Source organism: Pieris rapae, chromosome 18 (assembly GCF_905147795.1).
Source record: "Pieris rapae chromosome 18, ilPieRapa1.1, whole genome shotgun sequence".
In the NCBI taxonomy this organism is placed as follows: Eukaryota; Metazoa; Arthropoda; class Insecta; order Lepidoptera; family Pieridae; genus Pieris; species Pieris rapae.
Genome location: NC_059526.1, coordinates 5315140 through 5334609, shown reverse-complemented (window position 1 = coordinate 5334609; position 19470 = coordinate 5315140). Strand labels below are relative to the sequence as shown.

The 19470-nt window shown below is 31.8% G+C and overlaps 2 protein-coding genes across 2 annotated transcripts; one reads left to right on the top strand and one right to left on the bottom strand.

Moving 5' to 3' along the window:
- Positions 1 to 1881: 1881 nt before the first annotated feature.
- Positions 1882 to 5025, bottom strand: LOC110994521 (retinal rod rhodopsin-sensitive cGMP 3',5'-cyclic phosphodiesterase subunit delta). Its single transcript, XM_022261199.2, has 5 exons — positions 4827 to 5025; positions 4542 to 4573; positions 3907 to 4058; positions 3580 to 3716; positions 1882 to 3109 (listed from the first exon to the last, which is right to left on the bottom strand). Exons 1-5 carry the CDS (start codon positions 4895 to 4897, stop codon positions 3028 to 3030), a joined length of 474 nt encoding a protein of 157 aa, XP_022116891.1. The 5' UTR covers positions 4898 to 5025; the 3' UTR covers positions 1882 to 3027.
- A 1881-nt stretch (positions 5026 to 6906) lies between these two features.
- On the top strand, positions 6907 to 19438 carry LOC110994493 (ubiquitin-protein ligase E3A). The gene is made up of 16 exons (XM_022261156.2): positions 6907 to 7114; positions 7300 to 7516; positions 7580 to 7707; positions 7805 to 7962; positions 8110 to 8289; positions 8580 to 8695; positions 9160 to 9376; positions 9823 to 9992; positions 11094 to 11262; positions 11612 to 11746; positions 12841 to 13043; positions 13520 to 13701; positions 14518 to 14686; positions 15953 to 16120; positions 17593 to 17748; positions 19062 to 19438. Exons 1-16 carry the CDS (start codon positions 7080 to 7082, stop codon positions 19398 to 19400), a joined length of 2742 nt encoding a protein of 913 aa, XP_022116848.2. The 5' UTR covers positions 6907 to 7079; the 3' UTR covers positions 19401 to 19438.
- Positions 19439 to 19470: the final 32 nt, after the last annotated feature.

Genomic DNA, 19470 nt, shown 5'->3' with positions numbered 1-19470 from the left:
AATGTACGATGCAATATCACAATGAACGTCACTATAATCAACATATTGATTTTAATAAAAAAACAGGTGAAAGTTTCAAAATAATTAATTCAATTTATATATCACCTATATTTATTTATATACCTGTATTTTCATTTTTTTATAAATTGTGTTTTTCGGAAATTATATTTAAGTACGAATTACATACTAATGATGAAATATGAACAGTATAGAATATATATGCTGAATTGCTTTAGTGTTGTTGTGTCGTTAAAGCAATTTAAACAAAAAATAGTATTATTATTCGCCGATAGATGTCAGGAAGATACATTTTTCAGTTTAAATTGGGACTACTCAAACACGACCTTTTTTATTTTATTTATTTATTTTATTTATTTAAGTATTCCTACAGCTAATACATTAAACAATAACCAAACAATTACATTACACACAAAAGCCAAAACGGAATACACATATAAACAGAAACATAACATAACAGTTTTACAAAGCACAGATTTGAGATTCCTTTTTGTTATTTTCTATCATTTATTCCTAGCTAGATCGATTTATCGGCCCCGAAACTCCCCGTATACTAAATTTCATGAAAATCGTTGGATATATATTTACAAGAATTGCTCGTTTAAAGATATAAGATATGTATGTGGACTCTGTTTCCGCACTTAGACGCTCAATAGGTCCCTTGTGCGTAAAGCCCTGGCTAATTAAGCCAGCCCAGCTCCTTCCAGAAGCACAGAAGTCTCCTGGCCATTTTACAGGCTTCACGGATCGACCTCACTGTTCCGAGGATTCCTGCACATTGTTTAGCCACAGCCTTGCATTCCAGGACTACGTGCGCGACTGATTCCTCTGTTCTATATATCATATTCAAACATTCAATATTATAGAAACAAATTTATATATTTATATTTTTTTTTGTTGAAATTTTCGCTCTACTCCCCTGCCATAGTGTCCAGGGACTTTATGTATCACTGCTACTATTTAACGCGTCGGGAATTACGCCCCGACTACATCGGTAATATTTTTATTAACAATATTCATGGGCGAGCCGGGGCGGAGCAACAAATTTATATTACTACACGCACATTAGTATTTTACAATATTCTTAATCTACATAATAATAATTAAACATATATAGAAAATTAAAATAAATTTAAATTGTTTGGTCCCGACAGTACCTTTAATGCTGGCAGCATTTCCTCGCTGTATTGCGATACTAAATCGTTGAGCGAAAGCATCAGGGTAACTGTTGTAATTAAAAATACGGTATAATTTATATAATATATCGTATACGATGGTATAAACAAAAAATTCGATTTACTTAAAAACTTCTTTAACGTATAAATAACATTATTTACATAATTGACATTTCCAGTTTATTATTATAAGTACTATCTATGTAATGCTCTAAAATATGACTGATCTAGTAACTGAAAATTTGCTAAACCTTTGATGGGGTTAATAAATGATGACAAGCTCTTACTAAACTACTAATTACAATGTCGACATTCTTTAGCCAGACCCTGTAGCGACATCTACAGTTAGTGGCTAGAAGCATGATGACATTTTGATTGATAAGCTTAGATATCACTTTTCGACGTAGCCTCGTATTTTAATGTGTAAAGGCTGTCAGATGGCTCGAAAGTGCGTTGCCGGCCTTTACGAATTTTTCCGGCCTTTTTTTAAACGACCCTAAGTTGAATTAGTTCGGAAATACTTCTGTGGGTAGGTCAAACTCAAACTTTATTCATATAGATAACCAAGTACACTTAAACGGTGTTTCACTTACAAATACTGCCCCAAATATGGTCAGTTAAGATATAAGGAAGAATGCAGTGAACGTAAAACAGTTCATTTTAATCAAATTTAATTAAGATAAAAACGTCAATATTAAAATAATCTTTATTTACATTTACCCATATCAAAGTTAAGCGGGCGAAAACTGGCATAAAACTCACCATCACTATTTTTAATCACCAATCTTGCTCCATCATCACCATAAATTGTCCTCAACAGTATTTAAACCAGTCGTTGTGATTTTCAATATTAATAATAGATAAAAAAAACTGTGTTACTTTAGTTAATCCACTATTTATTACAGTTTAACACTCAACATAAGTTGTGCAAATCTTTTGGGTAAAATATATATACACATACATATACTAAATTTAAATAAAAAAGGTTTATGTAAAATATACTATTTACTTTAAAACTATATAATGTTAAAAACAAATTACCTTTAATTATTTTTTAACTTAGATCGATAGACTTAGACATTATTCATAGGAAAAATATATAATAGAATACTGTGAAATTCTCTTAATAATACTACATTCTAGTGTTTAAATTTTTTAATAAAATCTGTGAATTTAAAAATGAGCAAGAAATGTTTCAACAATATAGTACAGAGTTGCCTTCCAAGTATTAAATGAGATTTCAGTATCATAATTACATTAATTACACTACACAGTAAATACATAGTGGACAATTTTATTAGAAAATATATTCATATGATTGACATGCAATTTTTACTAATAGTAGGAAATTTAATTTTACTAGGTAAATTAAGATGTGTATTTTGTAAAATGGAAGCTGTAGCATATTATGTCTACTACTTTGAAATGTAAATTAAACAAAGATATTTGTTGGATTGTTGTTCTTCTTATAAAAGCCGCTATGTTAAGCTTATACATACAATTCCAAACTGACTAGAAAATAATTACAAACTCCTTTAGAGGCCTTATTTACTTTACAATAAATGTGTTTGATTTAATTTTAATATTATGGAATGTTTTATTTATATTTTTCCAATACATACGGCCTTGCCATAGTTTTATGAACAACTCTGGATTGCATATATCAAATTAATAAACATGTTTTCAACCAAAACATTAAAATTGAGCCAGGAATGTATAGACTATTAAAACTATATATAAGTGAAAATTCAGTAGTAAGAAAAATATTTGTTTGTAAATAAGGCCTGTCAAATGCATACACAAATGCTGATGTGTGCTTAGTCTATATTCCATGTTAAACGTAAAATAACCTCACTCTAGAGGTAGTAATAAGGAGATCTCCGTCAAAGAATTTTGTTTCAATCACAACATTTCCACTGAAATTATAAATGTTACCATTAGAATATTGCTGTAAATATATTGTCATTTTAGTAAAATATACTCTTAGCCCAATAACTTGAGTGTGCGACTCGTCTCATGCATTCAAATCACTACTATGTAATGGACTTTCCTTCTAGTTTGTGAGGTTAAGTAAAAATTAAACCTTTGTGAGGTTAAGTAAAAATTAAACCTTTGTGAGGTAAACAGTATTAGACCCAAAAATGTCCTTGTGTCAAATAAAGAAGGTTGATTACCTACTTGCATAATAAGAAAAACATAATCAAGAACACATATAGACAGCTATTGTATATCTTAGGTGTCTGCTGTTTTTATAAACTATGCTGTCTGCTAATTAATGCATGAAATATCTGGGCATACAACAATTTTATACATATACCATTAATAAAAATTTATACAATATGCGCAATCTACACAGAATAAGAAACGTTTGAAAACCTATACTTACTTTAGAACAGTGGCTGGCATCATTTGAGATTCGGGAGCAGATTCTATTATGGATTGCCAAGTGTTAGTGGAATTGGGTATAACATACCCAAATTCAAAGAACCACTCTTCTAAGCAACGCCCTTTAAACAGCACTTTCTGAAGTTGTTATTATATATATTAGTTAAGACATATTACATTACAGTACATTCTATATAATATATACAAAACACAACAAAATTTGTGAGGGTTAACATTGTGAGAAAAGAAAGCATAATTAGGTTTTATAGACTAAGATGTAATATAAGAATTATTTTTATTTTCTATGGACATTGTAAGGATAACTCACTTGTTCCAGTCTGAATCTTTCCATAGACTCAACTGAGCTAAAGTTCATTTCGCGGGAAACAACTCTACACTTGAGAATACGCTTAGGTACCCTTGCTTCATGCTCCACTTCTGGACTTGACATGTCTTCATTATGCTGCCAGAGAATCTTACCTGAAACCCATAAATTCCATAACCACTACAAATTGTACTGTCAAGTAGTTATAATTATTTTTCATGTATTGTTAATATAACAAACACAAAGAGTCTTACATTGTTTATGTTGTAACTATGAAATACAAAATAGAGTAGGGAAGACCAGTACAAAAGGTACAAATTGCAAGCAAACCTGATTAACAAAATGAGAAATATGAAGCAGGATATGAGGCAACACAATGATGAAAAATGATTACTGACTATATTTTTGTAAATTTTAATATTGTTGTAACTTTATCTACACAAAGGCACTTATTATTATTAAATCAGTGTCAGCAATGGCATAAATAAAATACTTTTTTTTAAACATCTATGTTTATTTTTATTAATTTCTGGAGAGTTTTAACATAGTTTAGTGTAGTTTTATTTGTGTTTGTGTAGTTCTGTGCCTATTTTAGAGAATCTAATGTTAACAGGATGTCAACCTAGACTTATAAATACCTGTATCAGCATCACGTAGGTTCATCCAATTTCTATAAATGTTTCAGGAAAACATTGTATATAACATTTCATAGAAAATAAAAACGAAAGAGTACTACCCATCTGGCTCTAAAAGGAAAGTGTTTGCTTTGGGTAGTATTTAATCCCTCTTTGCACACAATAATTTTAGTGACTAATATATATTAAATGATATATAAGTATACATCTTCTAAAGTCAAACATTATTTTAGGGTACAATGGAAGTGCTTTTAATTACTGTAATAGTGAAGAATATAAAAAGGATACATTTGAAAGCCTCTAAGTATTGTTACAACTCGATCTTGTTTAGTTTCTTCGGCAGGTAAAACATCCGTCATAGTGACTTCCAAAATATTCTTAATCGCAGACTTTTAGGCAAAAATAATATAAAGGACTTCGGTAATGCACTGTGTATAATGTAATAATAAAGTTATATTCACTAATATGTTTTGAAATTAATTATTGATTTAAAAAATATATGTATTAGTTTAATTATACTGACAAATTCATGTTTCATGTATCAATATTCAATATCAAATTCTTAGTACATTGACAATGACATTTGGGAAAAACCTACAGAAGTGTTACATTGAGTGTAGATTGTAGTGTTCATGAAGTGTTGACTATTTTTTAAACCTTATATTACATTAGATACTATATAATTTGTGTGTGCACTTACAGTATAATAATAAATAATTTGTCCAAACCTCTATAATTTTTACAATATAAATATAATATATAATTAATTTTTCGCTATCAAGATATAAAACTAGTATCAAATATAGGGATGGGATGTGTCAGGCTGGGTCAAAAATAAACATTAGCTTGTTTTCCACTATTAAAACTTTGAATTTTTTAAATTTACGGCCCTATAGGTTGTCATGTGTAAGTTGGCGTGTGGCAGAAAAAGGTACTAATTTTGACAGTTGTGTTGACAGTTCTAACAGCTTGGTAGCCTCACGTGTGTCGGTGCTAATAATTTGTGTTTTAAAGTGTAAAAATCATTACGAAACATGCCAAAAGTAGTGCGGAGTGCAGCTAGAGAAATTATTCTAGCTGTAAAACGTTTTTGTGAAGAGGAGAAACGTAACAATGGGCCGATTATTCCATTTCAACAAGTGAATGCTCGAACAGCGGCTTTGACAGGTAAAGTATTGCCAGTTAAAAGTGATATTTATATCCCCAAATTTAGGGAAAAATAATAATTGCTTTTGAAAGTAAATGTGATTGATGGATAACTTAAAATATTTTTTGTTTTATTTAAGGTGTTTCTGACAGAACCGTGAACCTCTCTGAAAACATGGAACAGAGAATCCATAGTGCATTTTCCAAAATAACTGCTGAAGAATGGCAGAAACACTGTAATCACGTTATAAATGTTGAAAATAATTATCGTATGACAGACAACCGCCTTGAAACAGTAATGGAACCATTTTTAATTGATTTGAATAGCAGCGACTCAGATTCTTCTGACACAGATGACTCTGAAGAATTCATGGAAGGAATAATGCCTCTAACAGACCATAATTACTATAAAAAATAATTTTTTGTTATTAAGTTTTTTTATTTACCTTTAATGTAATATCTAAGAATATCCATCAATCCAAACTAAACAAAAAAAGTGGCAACACAGAGGGTTGTAGGAGGCGCCGCCACTGGAACGCCAACTTATACTTGACAGTCTATACTGACCGGAGCGAGAGATGCATCACAGATTAAGTTCACCAACATTAACATATTGCTCTCAACTCACTATTATATGCTGTCTTATCACTATCACTACATATTATAAAGCAAAGTCGCTTTCTCTGTCCCTATGTCCCTTAAATATGTAAGCTTATATCTTTGAAACTACGCAACGGATTTTGAGGCGGTTTTTTTTTAATAGATAGAATAATTCAAGAGGAAGGTTTATATGTTACCACTATTACCACTATTAAGTAATAGAGTAAGTACTGTTATTTTTGAGGTTTCTAATGTGATGTCGTAAATAATTACATTTTTTCCGCTTACATTGCAAACCCAGGCTGAACCCTACGAGTTTTATCAAAATAATGTACTAAGTATTGTACATATTGAAAAGGTCTACAGAAAAGTCCTTGATGGTATATGTCTATCTCTTATGGATAACCCTCATTATTATATACAACGTTCACAGATTTTCTGTAGTGTATTTACAGCCGCGAAGCCGGGGCGGGTCGCTAGTATAATAATACTTATTATTTTTTTAACAGGAAAATTATTATTATTTTTTTATGACTTTCCAAAATATGTCAATCGTGAACATACAAATTGTACTCTGTGTCTGTGTTCACACTTCACATCTAATAAGAAACTTCAAAGATAAAATTGAATTTTCATTCAAAATGGATGAAGAAGTGTTAATTTTTTAGGATCAAGTGCAGTCCTAGTTTCTGCAGTATTATTTGTTTTAAAATAAAATCTGAATTAATTCTTTAATTTATTTATTTTTCTTATAAATTGTGGTTAGATGATATAAGTTATTTTTCAATAATTTCTATGAACTCTAAAACCGAAACTGACGAAGCTTCAAGGTAATTCTACAAATTTAATTTTCCTATACGTATGTAATTATTAATTTAATTTGCCTTCCTAATCCCCATTTTTATTATTATATCTGTTTATTTGTGATTGCTAAAGACGTGTAGGTTAAGCTATTATTATTTGACTTTCTTTGTTTTGTTTACTTCACCATGACACAGTAATATTATATATTTAGGGGGAGCGAAGCATCATCGTCAAATTCCGATCCTACCCCAGAGTGTTCTCAAGAAGAATCTACACCAATTTTATGTGCAGATTCAGGTCCAAATAATACTCAAGACATAATGAAAAGAGCAGCTGCCAAACAGTTAATTGAGAGATATTTCTATCAGTTGGTAGATGGCTGTGGGAATCCTAACTGTGACAATAAATACTGTGCTTCAAGTGGAGAGGTATTAATATACTTACTTTATAAAAAAAATAAATGGACTGTAAATATATGAGTTATTTTTCAGGCACGCAATTTAACTCCAAATGAAGCAGCTGCTGAAGCCATTAAATTGTTTTACAAAGAAGCTCGTTTATGTGATAGCCTTCCTAACAAAATTCCCCGTATTGAAGCCTGCCATGAATCTAGCACTGGGTAATATTTGTTAAAATACTACATGATGTGCAATTCTCAGAGCTTATATAAACTGAAAATGGGCTTTACTACATATTATTCATCCTTATTTTTATAGCAACAATACTACCGAAAATGCAGAAAAAGCAAATAAAGATGATAAGAACTTGGAAAGCCCTTCCTCTAGTTCATCACCAATTTTGGGTGGTAATTCTAAAGCAGAAACTAGTCAAAGTGTATCTCCAATTATTGATTATAAGAATCTAAGTCATAATAGTAAGTGAAAGATGCTGTTTATATAACATATTTCTAATGTAAAATAATATAAGAGTGCTTTAAACAATAAATATATGTTATTAATTATTCATTATTAGTACTAAGATAACCCATCATATAATAAATAATAACCATTGTCAATATCAGATGGTGCACCACTGACAGAGGAAAAAATATATGAGTTGTGTGATGAATGTATCAAGAACAAATCTCCGGAAGCCTTAATAAGTGCCATTGCTAGAACTTTTACCAAGCCCTTAATATTAGCTAGAAGTTTTATCAAAGTGGATAATAATGTATCAAATAGTGCTAAAGAAAACAAGCAAGGTGAGAGTTCAAATATTATATTTTTATACTAAATCTATATGCAGTTGATACTAGAGCAAAGTAAATAATGAGGAAAAGGGACTCTGTAGTATAGACTTTCTAGACAGTTGCCAGTGTGTGCTGGGTTATTGGCCAAATTAAAGAACACCCAATCATTGTTTTATTTATATAAGTCTTAATTTAAAATATCTTAAGTATCCAAATATAACAGTAACATTGAATTAGATTGAATTTTAACATTGTTGCTGATGTCTCGATATCCATTATTAATATGAATGAATGAATTTCAGATAAAGAATCTGAAGCGATGTGTTCATCTAGTGACCCTGATAAGGATGTGGATAGTGCTTCAGGACCTACATTGGATGTAGCCTCATGTAGACGAGCTTTTGAATATCTTTCAAAAGTAAGAATGGTCTTATACACTCTTAAAAAACCTTTGACTTTGCTAGATTCAAATAAATCTTAAATCAACTATGCTTTGATTATAGTATCTTGAACATTTGCTCCTTTATTAGTTTTTGGTTAAATCAAAATGCAGAGATTTATTTAATACCGTTCAAGTACATATTATAAATTTATTTATAATAAATAAATAAATGAACACATGAATTTAAAAATTGAATACAGTTAAATGAAAAGGAAAGCAACTGGCGGCCTTATCGTTTGATCTCTTCCATTAAACCACTGAAAACACCAAAATTATTATAATTTTAATTACAATGTAATGTTTGTAATACAAAATTTCCCGTGATGTAGAACAAAGTCATGTATTGATTTTGTTTTGTTTGTATATTAAAATTTGAGTTTCAAACAAAATAAAATCAATCTTCTCAATACTTGGATAACAACAAAGTAGTTCATTCACAGGTACCATCAGTACAGTACAGCTCTGCATTTGTAATAATTCTGGCCACGTTGGCCGAGTATTTACAATTGGATATGAAGATGACCAAAATGTTGAAACTGGATGATATCATTAACTGCTTTGTGATTGCATTTGAAGTCAGAGATCTTGGCTGTAGTGATTACTTAGAGGTCGCTTTGCCTGCACTCTGCAACGCTGCAGAACATTTACCTGTTAAAGGTATTTATTTTACAGGCGGATTGTTGTATGTGTTTTCTACTTAACTAAGTATATATAACTATAGTAGTTACATCATTATGAAACTTGAAAATGGGTAGAATCTTAGTTTCAATATAATGTTTGCTAACCTAAACTTTGACTGAATTTGATTTATTGGAATTGCCGTTTTCCATTACTGTCCATAGATGGCGGGTTACTATATAAAATATTTGTGTAAAACTCAAAATCTTTATTCATATTGATAAACAAGTACACTTATGAATGTCAAAAAAATTAAATTAATTGTAAATTTACATTAAGGGCAAGAAACTTTCTGCAACCCTTTTTAATCCCTAAGTTTTGAGTCATACAAATTGTTTGAACTGGAGCAAATCAATCCCAAAGATTTGGATCATTTAAGTATTTGTCATATATATAAAAAGATGTAAAAAGTTTAAATTTAACAGGTCAAGCTAAGTTGGCTCGTATTTGGGGGGAACAGTGCAAAGACAGTCTACGACATATTCTAGAAACGTTACAACAATTGATTACCCTAAGGGTCATATCGACGAACTACACTTCGGGTTACCAGCTGCAAGACGATCAGAGTGTTACCAGAGCAACCAAACTTATGAAAGTAAGTGAAGATTTATCAAACTTTTCATAGATAAAATATATTGGTTATGAATGGGATTTCGTTAAAAAATTATGAGGGTAGTTTCTAATCCGCGTATACACGATCGTTTTTATTATACTAAGTAACTAATACTATATAATCGTATGTAAACACATACGATTAGAATGGGAATCGTAATTGAAGTTATACTTTTTCTGGCGTGATGGAGAAAAATGATGAGAATGAATTTTTACGATGCGCGCGCACACCAACACCTAAATTCGACATAGTAAAGTTAGGTCTAGGTGGCATGGAAATCGATAACTATGTTCAAGTTGTATATTCTAGTATTTTTATATTTAGAACACGTGTTTCGTAACAGTACAATTAAACAGTGTGAATAAATAAATATTATTTTGGTGTTTTTAAATCAATTTCATATACCACGCTGATAGTATTTACTAATAATTTATTTATTGAAATAAAATATTTTTGATTTGATTTGTTTTTTGTTGTTTGATTTGTTCATGATAGTGATTAACGATAAATATTAAAATTTAATAGTTTTTTAGTTATTTCTTTCCCATACGCCATAGAGGTATAACTTCTAACGCGTGTACATAAGTAAATATACACAGTATTTTTTAATACACAAGAATGACATTGTGGTGAAATGTATTGACTCATGTATCTTTAATGTTAATTGTCATGTTTATGTAGGAGATATATTGACTTCATCTATATTCACATCGTCATTCGCGGGTTTAGTGGGCGCATTATAGACTGCAAGTACTGCCAGTAATCATACAATTTTATCAATTACCACCCCACAATTTAGACAAAATTATACGGAGCAGAGTTCAAGGCACCGATTTCACTTTTTAACAATAACTGAGAACTGGCAGTTAATGTAAAATTGGAAGCATTTAATATGAATTTTCTTAATGAAGTTCTTAAGTGTACATTGTGTTACTTAAATTAATAATAATTTTTAATTTCTATCATATCGAGTTACGATATGTTTAAATGTAGCCTTTCTCGATAAATAGACTGTCTAACAAAAAAATCGAACTTGTAGTTTAGCAATCTCTTTAGCTTCATAATATTAAATACATTATTCAGATAGTGTACTACGCAAACATGGTAGCTGGAATCATGGAATCGAACACGTTGAGAGAAGAGCCGGTGGTTATCACGAATCAGTTGGACCCACTTGGAGACGCCCTGGACCACTTGTACCCATTAACCTCTATTAAAAACTTAAAGCAATCTCAGCCAGAAGACCCTTTAGGTAATTATTTTTAGCCCAACGCGTCATTTGTGAAATAGTGTATTGGAAGCAGTGAAATGTATTTTTTTTTTTGAAAAAAATAGTGAGATAGAAAAAGTCACTGGCAGGGAAAAAAAATTTTTTTAACCGACTTCCAAAAAGATTGGTGTGACCTGTCTGGTGTCTTAAAAACTACTGAACCATACTGAATGAATAAAAGTTTTTCTTTATACACGATTTTTTTTAAAGATTTTTAATGGTTCAGATAAATTGTTCTGTTGAACCATCAATTCTGTTTAACTGAGAATCCTAATAATTAAAACCCGTGTTTAGTTTATGTCAGCGGTTAATAAATATTGTTTTATTTCAGCTGTTGAATTAGGTATAAATGTATTAGACTCTAGGAAACCATATTTAGCTTTTGAAGAATTTTACAACGAACCACTGAGTGATACAATTGAGATGGATATTGATTTTGCTAATTATAAAACTGCTATTAGTGGAGGTAAGTTTTTCATCAGAAACAGAAAGCAAAGTGCTAAGTGCTAAGCACTAGGTTGAGTGGTTTTTAGAGTGACTCACCCCTGAGGTCGTAGATTTGATTCCCGGTTTTGCCTCAATGGACTTTCTATGTGCGCATTTAACATTCGCTTGAACGGTAAAGGCAAACATCGACCGGCTAATCACCTACTTGCCTATTAGATTAACAAATGATCATGAAACAGATATGTACAGAAAAGAAAAACACTTTTTTAACGGATTGAAGTTATGTATTATTGTATACTTATAATTATTTTAACATAATTTTAAATTTAACCGACGATACCAACTCCGGGGAAATAAATACAGATAATACAACATTTTCTACAGCTGTGATACTTTTTTGACATTTAACACCTTTTGTCTTCAGTCACCGTGACCACGCACGCTTTTAAGCACGCGAAACGTCGGATAAATTTAAAATTGTTTAAATAATTATAAGTTTTTTTTTTAAATGTGTAAAAGTTATGTTAATAAAAAAAATTGGTTGCCTGTAAAGTCGGTATACGGGCGAAAGTTTTACGTGACAACGACTTTGAGTGGTAAAATAATTTGTTTTACAATTAACTGGCAACGTGTAAACTTGTATGCAGGCGCCTAAGCGAAATAGAAGCGCAAGACATGAACCGGTGTGTATGCCTATCTCTCTCACTCTCTTTCTCTCGCTCTGTCTCTCTCGCTCTTAGGCGGGCTATCTGTGCTCGAGTGGAAGGGACGCGTGCCTTTCACTTTTTATGTCTGTCTCTCTCGCTCTTAGGCGGGCTAACTGTGCTCGAGTGGAAAGGACGCGTGCCTTTCATTTTTTATGTCTGTCTCTCTCGCTCTTAGGCGGGCTAACCATGCCCGAGTGGAAGGGACGCGTGCCTCTCACTCGCTCTCATTGTGAGCGCATAACGTGAGCGGAGCGTAACGCAGTTTCTTGAAGTGTCACCCGGCAAACCAATTTATAAGACGTTGTCACGTCAAAACAATACTAAGTAGTGCCATTGTTTTCAATAAATACATAACATTGAAATAAGAGTTGCACGTTCCAGTAATAATTTATTTAAAAAATTCCAGGTAAGAAATTCTCGTTTCTCAAATACCCATTTATACTTACTGCTGCAACTAAGTCGTTAGGCCTGTATTATGAGAACCGAATTCGTATGTACTCGGAAAGACGCGTTTCCCTTCTACATGCGGTCGTCGGTGCCTCACCGCCTATGCCTTTCTTGAGGCTCAAAGTGAGACGATCTCACATCATTGATGATGCATTGGTGGAGGTTAGTGCTGTTATTGTTTATGTTGGATAATAAAAAATAGGAATAGTTATTCACTTGAAAATTTCATTAAATTTGGTTCAGTGCTTGATGAGTAGAAAAAAAACTAAGAAACACAAATTCACACAAAAATTTAAAAACATTGTAGGTTAGTCGTGTCCAACGAATTTCCGATTTTCGTACTACATATTTATATGCCGTCGTTTTTTTATCGCGTTTTACATACGTACAACGTCATATCTTGATTAGTAAATAAATTAAATTATGAATTTAGACAAATATATTTACAAAGTTGGTTTATGTGAAGTGTTTTACTTTATTTCTATGCTGTCAAATAACCTAATGCTCCTCTAACTAGAGTAATCATCTATCTCTTTTCATCACAGCGTAAATACCATTCGTCCGAGAGAGACGAAAGACATAAGTTAATAAAGCAATCAGACAGATGCAGTTTCTATTAAGAGGTAAAATGTTTTCAGCTCGAAATGATAGCAATGGAGAGAGCCCTAGATCTGAAGAAACAGTTGGTGGTGGAGTTTGAAGGTGAACAGGGCGTGGATGAAGGTGGAGTCAGTAAGGAGTTCTTCCAACTTATTGTTGAGGAGATCTTCAATCCTGATTATGGAATGTTTACCCAACAACCAGATTCGCATACTGTATGGTGAGTATCATGTTGCACAAAGCCTCAGGAGGATGCCAAGTAACATAGCTGCCCCTATGGGTGGCGGCATCACCCTTACTCCATGGTGATATTGCCAAAACGCAATTGCGTTGCCGGTCTTTTAAAAATTGGTATATAAGAAAGATTTAGGGTCTTTCGAATTGACGATGAATTGGTACGAAAATACCTACCATGATTTATACACTCCTTATAGAGGAGTAATTATAATAATTTTTACATTCACGTCATTTGAAGTTTCTAGTACAAATCGTGGCAGTCCGTTAAGTTGAATGATATGTTAAAATGTTGCCATATTAACGCCATTTGTTGCCAAGAAATTCCAACATTATTAGCGTTTGAATAAACCCTACGTATTAAGGGTTTATCTAGTTATATATTATGTCGCAGTAAAGTAGTTAAATAAGAGAGATAATGGAATCTCTAGACAGTTAGTAAAAGATCAATCAAGTCGCTGAAGTTCCGTCAGACAAGTGAGTGGACGAAACGTTCCTAGGCAACAAGAATAACCTAAACTAACCATTTACAATAAAAAACACGAAATTTTCAAGCTCTTAGTTCTTCACGATCACACCGAAATAATCATAGCGGCAACATGTTTACAATTTGACCAAAGACAACAATTCGAAGCAAAAAACCACTCACACAACAAACTAACGTTAACAAAAGAAAGACTCTATAATCGATTTTTAATTAACTGTCTAGAGATTCAATTAACTCTCTGGTTTAACTACTTCACTGCGACATATATATTCTATTTGTTCCGATAATTTACAAATATATATTTTTTAATTTCAGGTTTAACCCCACGTCATTTGAAACAGAGGCTCAGTTTACGCTTATTGGAATTGTACTAGGCCTGGCCATTTACAATAATATTATATTAGCCGTTAACTTTCCAATGGTCGTTTATAGAAAGCTCATGGGCAAGAAGGGATCTTTCCAAGATTTAGCTGATTGGAATCCTGTAAGTATTTCTCGATATTTTCACGATTAACTCAATAAACTCACCATTTCCCAAGGTTCAATTCTATTCAAAACATATATTTTCCAGTTACAGTTTTTTTTTAATTTCCTGTAAAACATTAATTGTCTATTAACTATTTGATTTATCGTATTCATAAACAAGTTTAGGCGATATGCAATTAAGGTTTTGCAATTAATATAGCCGTTTTAAATATAAGTATAATAATATATAATATAACAAATAAATTATGTAAAATAGTTTTGTTATTAAAAGCAAAGAATGGAAAACACGTTTTTATTTATTTGGGCACGTCTATATAATTTAAAGTCTATTGTGTTCCCCACATACTCTAAAATTGATACTATTATAGCCAATATTACCCTTAAATAACATATTTGACGATTAATTATCTCTAGGAACGCATATTTTAATAGAAAAGTTTTTTTTGTTGTATTTGAAGGTTCAAAAGTAAGTGAGATTAATTCTCATTCTAAAACTTAGGATAGGAGCTAGTAATTGCTTTGAATAAGTTTAATAAATTATATAATAATAAAATATAATACGTTTATTTTGAAACATAAGATCATCAAGATATCACTTAGTCCACGTCATTAAATTTGAACCTGTTGGCGAATTATCAAACAATACTCATTTTAAAACAAATATTGCAAATTATTTAAAAGCCTGCCCAGCACTAGTCCCAGGCACTTTTATCAACTAAATAGTTGTTAATTTTATAGTAAGCCTTTTTAGACATCTTTTCTTTAATACATTTCTTAAATTAAAAGGCAGAGATAAAAGAGCCTCTGGGATTTTACTAAAGAAGAGTATCCCTTTTCCCAAAAAAGAATTACTATAGATAGTCTAGTGCAGCCTGCGTTTGTTCCGGTATTAACATTAATAATAATATTGATTTAATAATTTATAATATTTATTAATAATAATAATATTGATAGCAATGTTGGCCAAGTGGCTTCAGCGTGCGACTCTCATACCTGAGGTTGTAGGTTCGATTTCCGGCTGTGCACCAATGGAGATTCTTTCTATGTGCGCATTTAACATTCGCTCGAACGGTGAAGGAAAACATCGTGAGGAAACCGACATGCCTTAGACCCAAAAAGTCGACGATGTTTGTCAGGCACTGGAGACTGATCACCTACTTGCCTATTAGATTTAACAATGATCATGAAACACATTCAGAAATCTGAGGCCGAGACCTAAAGAGGTTGTAGCGCCACTGATTTATTTTTATAATATTGATTTCAGATATTATTCAACGGTCTCAAAGACATGTTAGAATACGTGGGAGACGATTTGGCGGACGTGTACTATCAGACGTTTAGGATATGCTATACGGATGTTTTTGGGAACAACATATTCCACGATCTTAAAGAAAATGGCGACAGTTTGTTCGTTACGCAGGATAATAAACGGGTTTGTTAAGAATTATATTTTATTTATTTATTTAATAATAACTAATCCAACAGCTATTTAACACATATTATTATACAATACACAAAGCCAAAACAGATTACACAGATTAAATAAAAAACAGAAAACAAGCATTAAAAGACAAAGTGTCATTTAAAAGAAAAACAAAAGAATAAAACTAAAAACGGCAAAATTAAAAAAAAAGCAACAAATAATACTAAGAATTTATTAATATCTACTACTTAAAAAAAAAACTACTACTACTATTTTAAGGGAATATTTTCAGAGGACTTACTGACAAAACTTTTATGACGTCAGAAAACTTAGGCTGGCCTTTCAAAAGGCCTATTTTTCTATTACTACCAAGTGGCGTTGGTGAGGTGTCCCAAATCACACTGATTAAACCAGCTCGGAGTTTTTTCAGGCCATTTGCCTATTGGCTGGATGGGTTTGATGAGGTCAGACAAAATTAAATCCGATTTTTTGTTAATAATCAAACTTTACCGGTTTTTACTTTCCTTATTGAATTCAGAACATTAGGTGTATATTTTAAAAATAAATCGAAAATCGTTCCGCCAGGAACTGCTGATAGCGCAAATTTTTTTTTTCGGTTTTACTCGCAGATGAAAAACATCTATGTATGGTGATCAGTCAGCTATTTTTATTTAATTGTGCATAGGAATGGATAGGTATTTGATGATGTTAACATAATTTCATCCCTAAATGACTTTTAGTATTGCAATTGCCACATGTGACTGTAAAATGGCTTTAAATATAACTCCCGTTGTATATTATATATGAAAACGTGTTAGATTTTTACATTTAGGAGTTTTAGTTTACTATGACTCGACTCTTACCCTAAGAGCGAGTATACATTAGGCGTTTTGAAGCCGCGCTAGTAACGCGCGTTGTAAGAACAAAGAGGTTTTATTGAACTATAGACGCGCGCTTCGAGTCAAGCGCAAGTAACATGAGCAGCCATTTTGTTGTACATTTTTTTTTATTGATAAAGTTTGCCAACGCTCGGCACACTAATACATTGGTAAAAACAAACACAAAATACAATTTTAAATGTGATAAGCAATTATAGGCAAACATGACATTCATTTAGAGGACATACAAATATCAATCGAAACAATTTTTAAACAAAATAAGCATTACAAAAAAGAAACAATTACAAAAAACTAAAGTAAAATCGATTTTAAAGTACATTGCGCGCGTATTCGTAAAAAGTAAACGCACTTTGACGAAAATGAAAAACGATCATTTTGATACGGTTTTTTTTCTTTGTCGATGAAATCCAAAAGCGACCAAGTGATTTAGGATATGGACTGAGCCAGATGAATACAGTATACTTGCACTACTAACGTTTCACGAGCGCAACAATGTATACCCATTGCCCATTGTCTACTAGCTCTAATAGTCTAGGCTCAATCTATTTGGAGATTTTTTTAAAATATTAATGTCGATTGCAGGAGTTCGTAGATCTGTATGCAGATTTTCTGTTGAACAAATCCGTCGATACGCAGTTCAAGGCTTTCCGTCGCGGCTTTGTGATGGTGACTGATGAGAGTCAGCTCGGGTCACTCTTCAGGCCGGAAGAAGTGGAAACCCTCGTATGTGGTAGTAAGGTTAGTCTTTACTATAACTAATATATATATAGTACGGACGCGGAGCACGAAGAATTTCGTACAATGACCTTTGGGCCTACTGCCAGTGGTTAAAAACATTTTTTTTATAAGTACGAATATTAAAAACGGTAGCTTTGATTTTTATTTAGACTAAACGGCTTGATGATTAAAAAGGAAAAGTTATGATTGCGACTAAGATTTGGTAAAAAAAACAGAAATACTCTTAAAAAAAACATTTAATTTTAGTCAGAGGCATCTATTTCTGATGAACTATCAGATGTTTCGCCAGATACGTTACTACTTATATACTATACTATAACATATATACTACTTATAACAAAACAAACCAAAGTACATGTGCACCACCGCATGTCTTTATGGTTATGACTAAAAGGTTTACAATCTCTGAATACGGCGGTCACTGCATCTGTGTGAGCGCAACGGCAATATGTTTATGCGCGAGCGACAAAGACATAAGATGACGGGTCATTCTACGAAATTCTTCGTGCTCCGCGTCCGTACTGTAGAAACTGTTTTGTTTCCGTCTGTTAAATTGTGGTTTCGCTGTGATTTTATGAGTGCAGTTTTTATTAACACTAATTTAAACTAGTAATAACATAAACTTAACTTAACATTTAACTGAACACTAGAGCCGTATCTTGCCATATTTGGAGCTAACACAAAAAAAAATCTTAGTAAAACTATTCTAATGTATGGTTAATCAAGTATTAATATTAGAAATACGAAACTATGGTTATTTGTTTTAAAGGTCTTTAAAATGCATTTCTATTAAATGTAAGTTTAAAACTTTAAATAAAAGAGAATAACTCAATAACATCAAGTAAAACTTTTTTTTAATAACCTCCATTTGTTACTCTCGGTATGATAGTAGTAATAATAATTTATAAGTAGTTAATTGTTTTATGAAAAAATTAATTGTATATTTAATAAAAAATGTAAGCGTAAGGTCTGTTTCACAATGTATGGATAAAGTACCAAATAGCTATGCAACACATAAATTATTTGGAAGATAAAAGTTCCGAATAAGAAACTTCGCGTTTCATAACGAATAGCGCCATCTGACAGTCGGGAAACGCAAAAATACTCTTTATCCTACCAATAAATAGTAAATAGCTTATTTGGAACTTATCCGGACATTGTGAAACAGGCCCTAAATGACATAAATGGTTTGATTTAAAAGGCGTATGATAGAGTCATAAATAATAATTCAACTTTTATCAATACAAAATATTATGTATACAACCATAACATATAATTTCTCTGAAAAGAGTCTATAAGAGATATGGTTTCAGGATTTCGACTTCAATGAGCTGGAGAAATCAACGGAATATGATGGAGGCTACACAGTGGAATCACAAACAATCAAAGATTTCTGGAGCATCGTTCACAGCTTATCATTAGAGGATAAGCGAAAGCTTCTACAATTCACAACTGGGTCAGACAGAGTTCCAGTCGGGGGCCTTAGTCATTTGAAACTAGTTATCGCAAGAAATGGACCGGATTGTGATAGATTACCCACAGCTCATACATGCTTTAATGTTCTCTTACTACCGGAGTATGAAAATAAAGATAAACTTCAAGATAGACTGATGAAAGCTATAAGTTACTCCAAGGGCTTTGGCATGCTTTAGATTATTGATAAATGAAATAATAAATTTTCAAATTTAAATTTTGTTTTTGATTGAGCATTGTCTGTCCCAT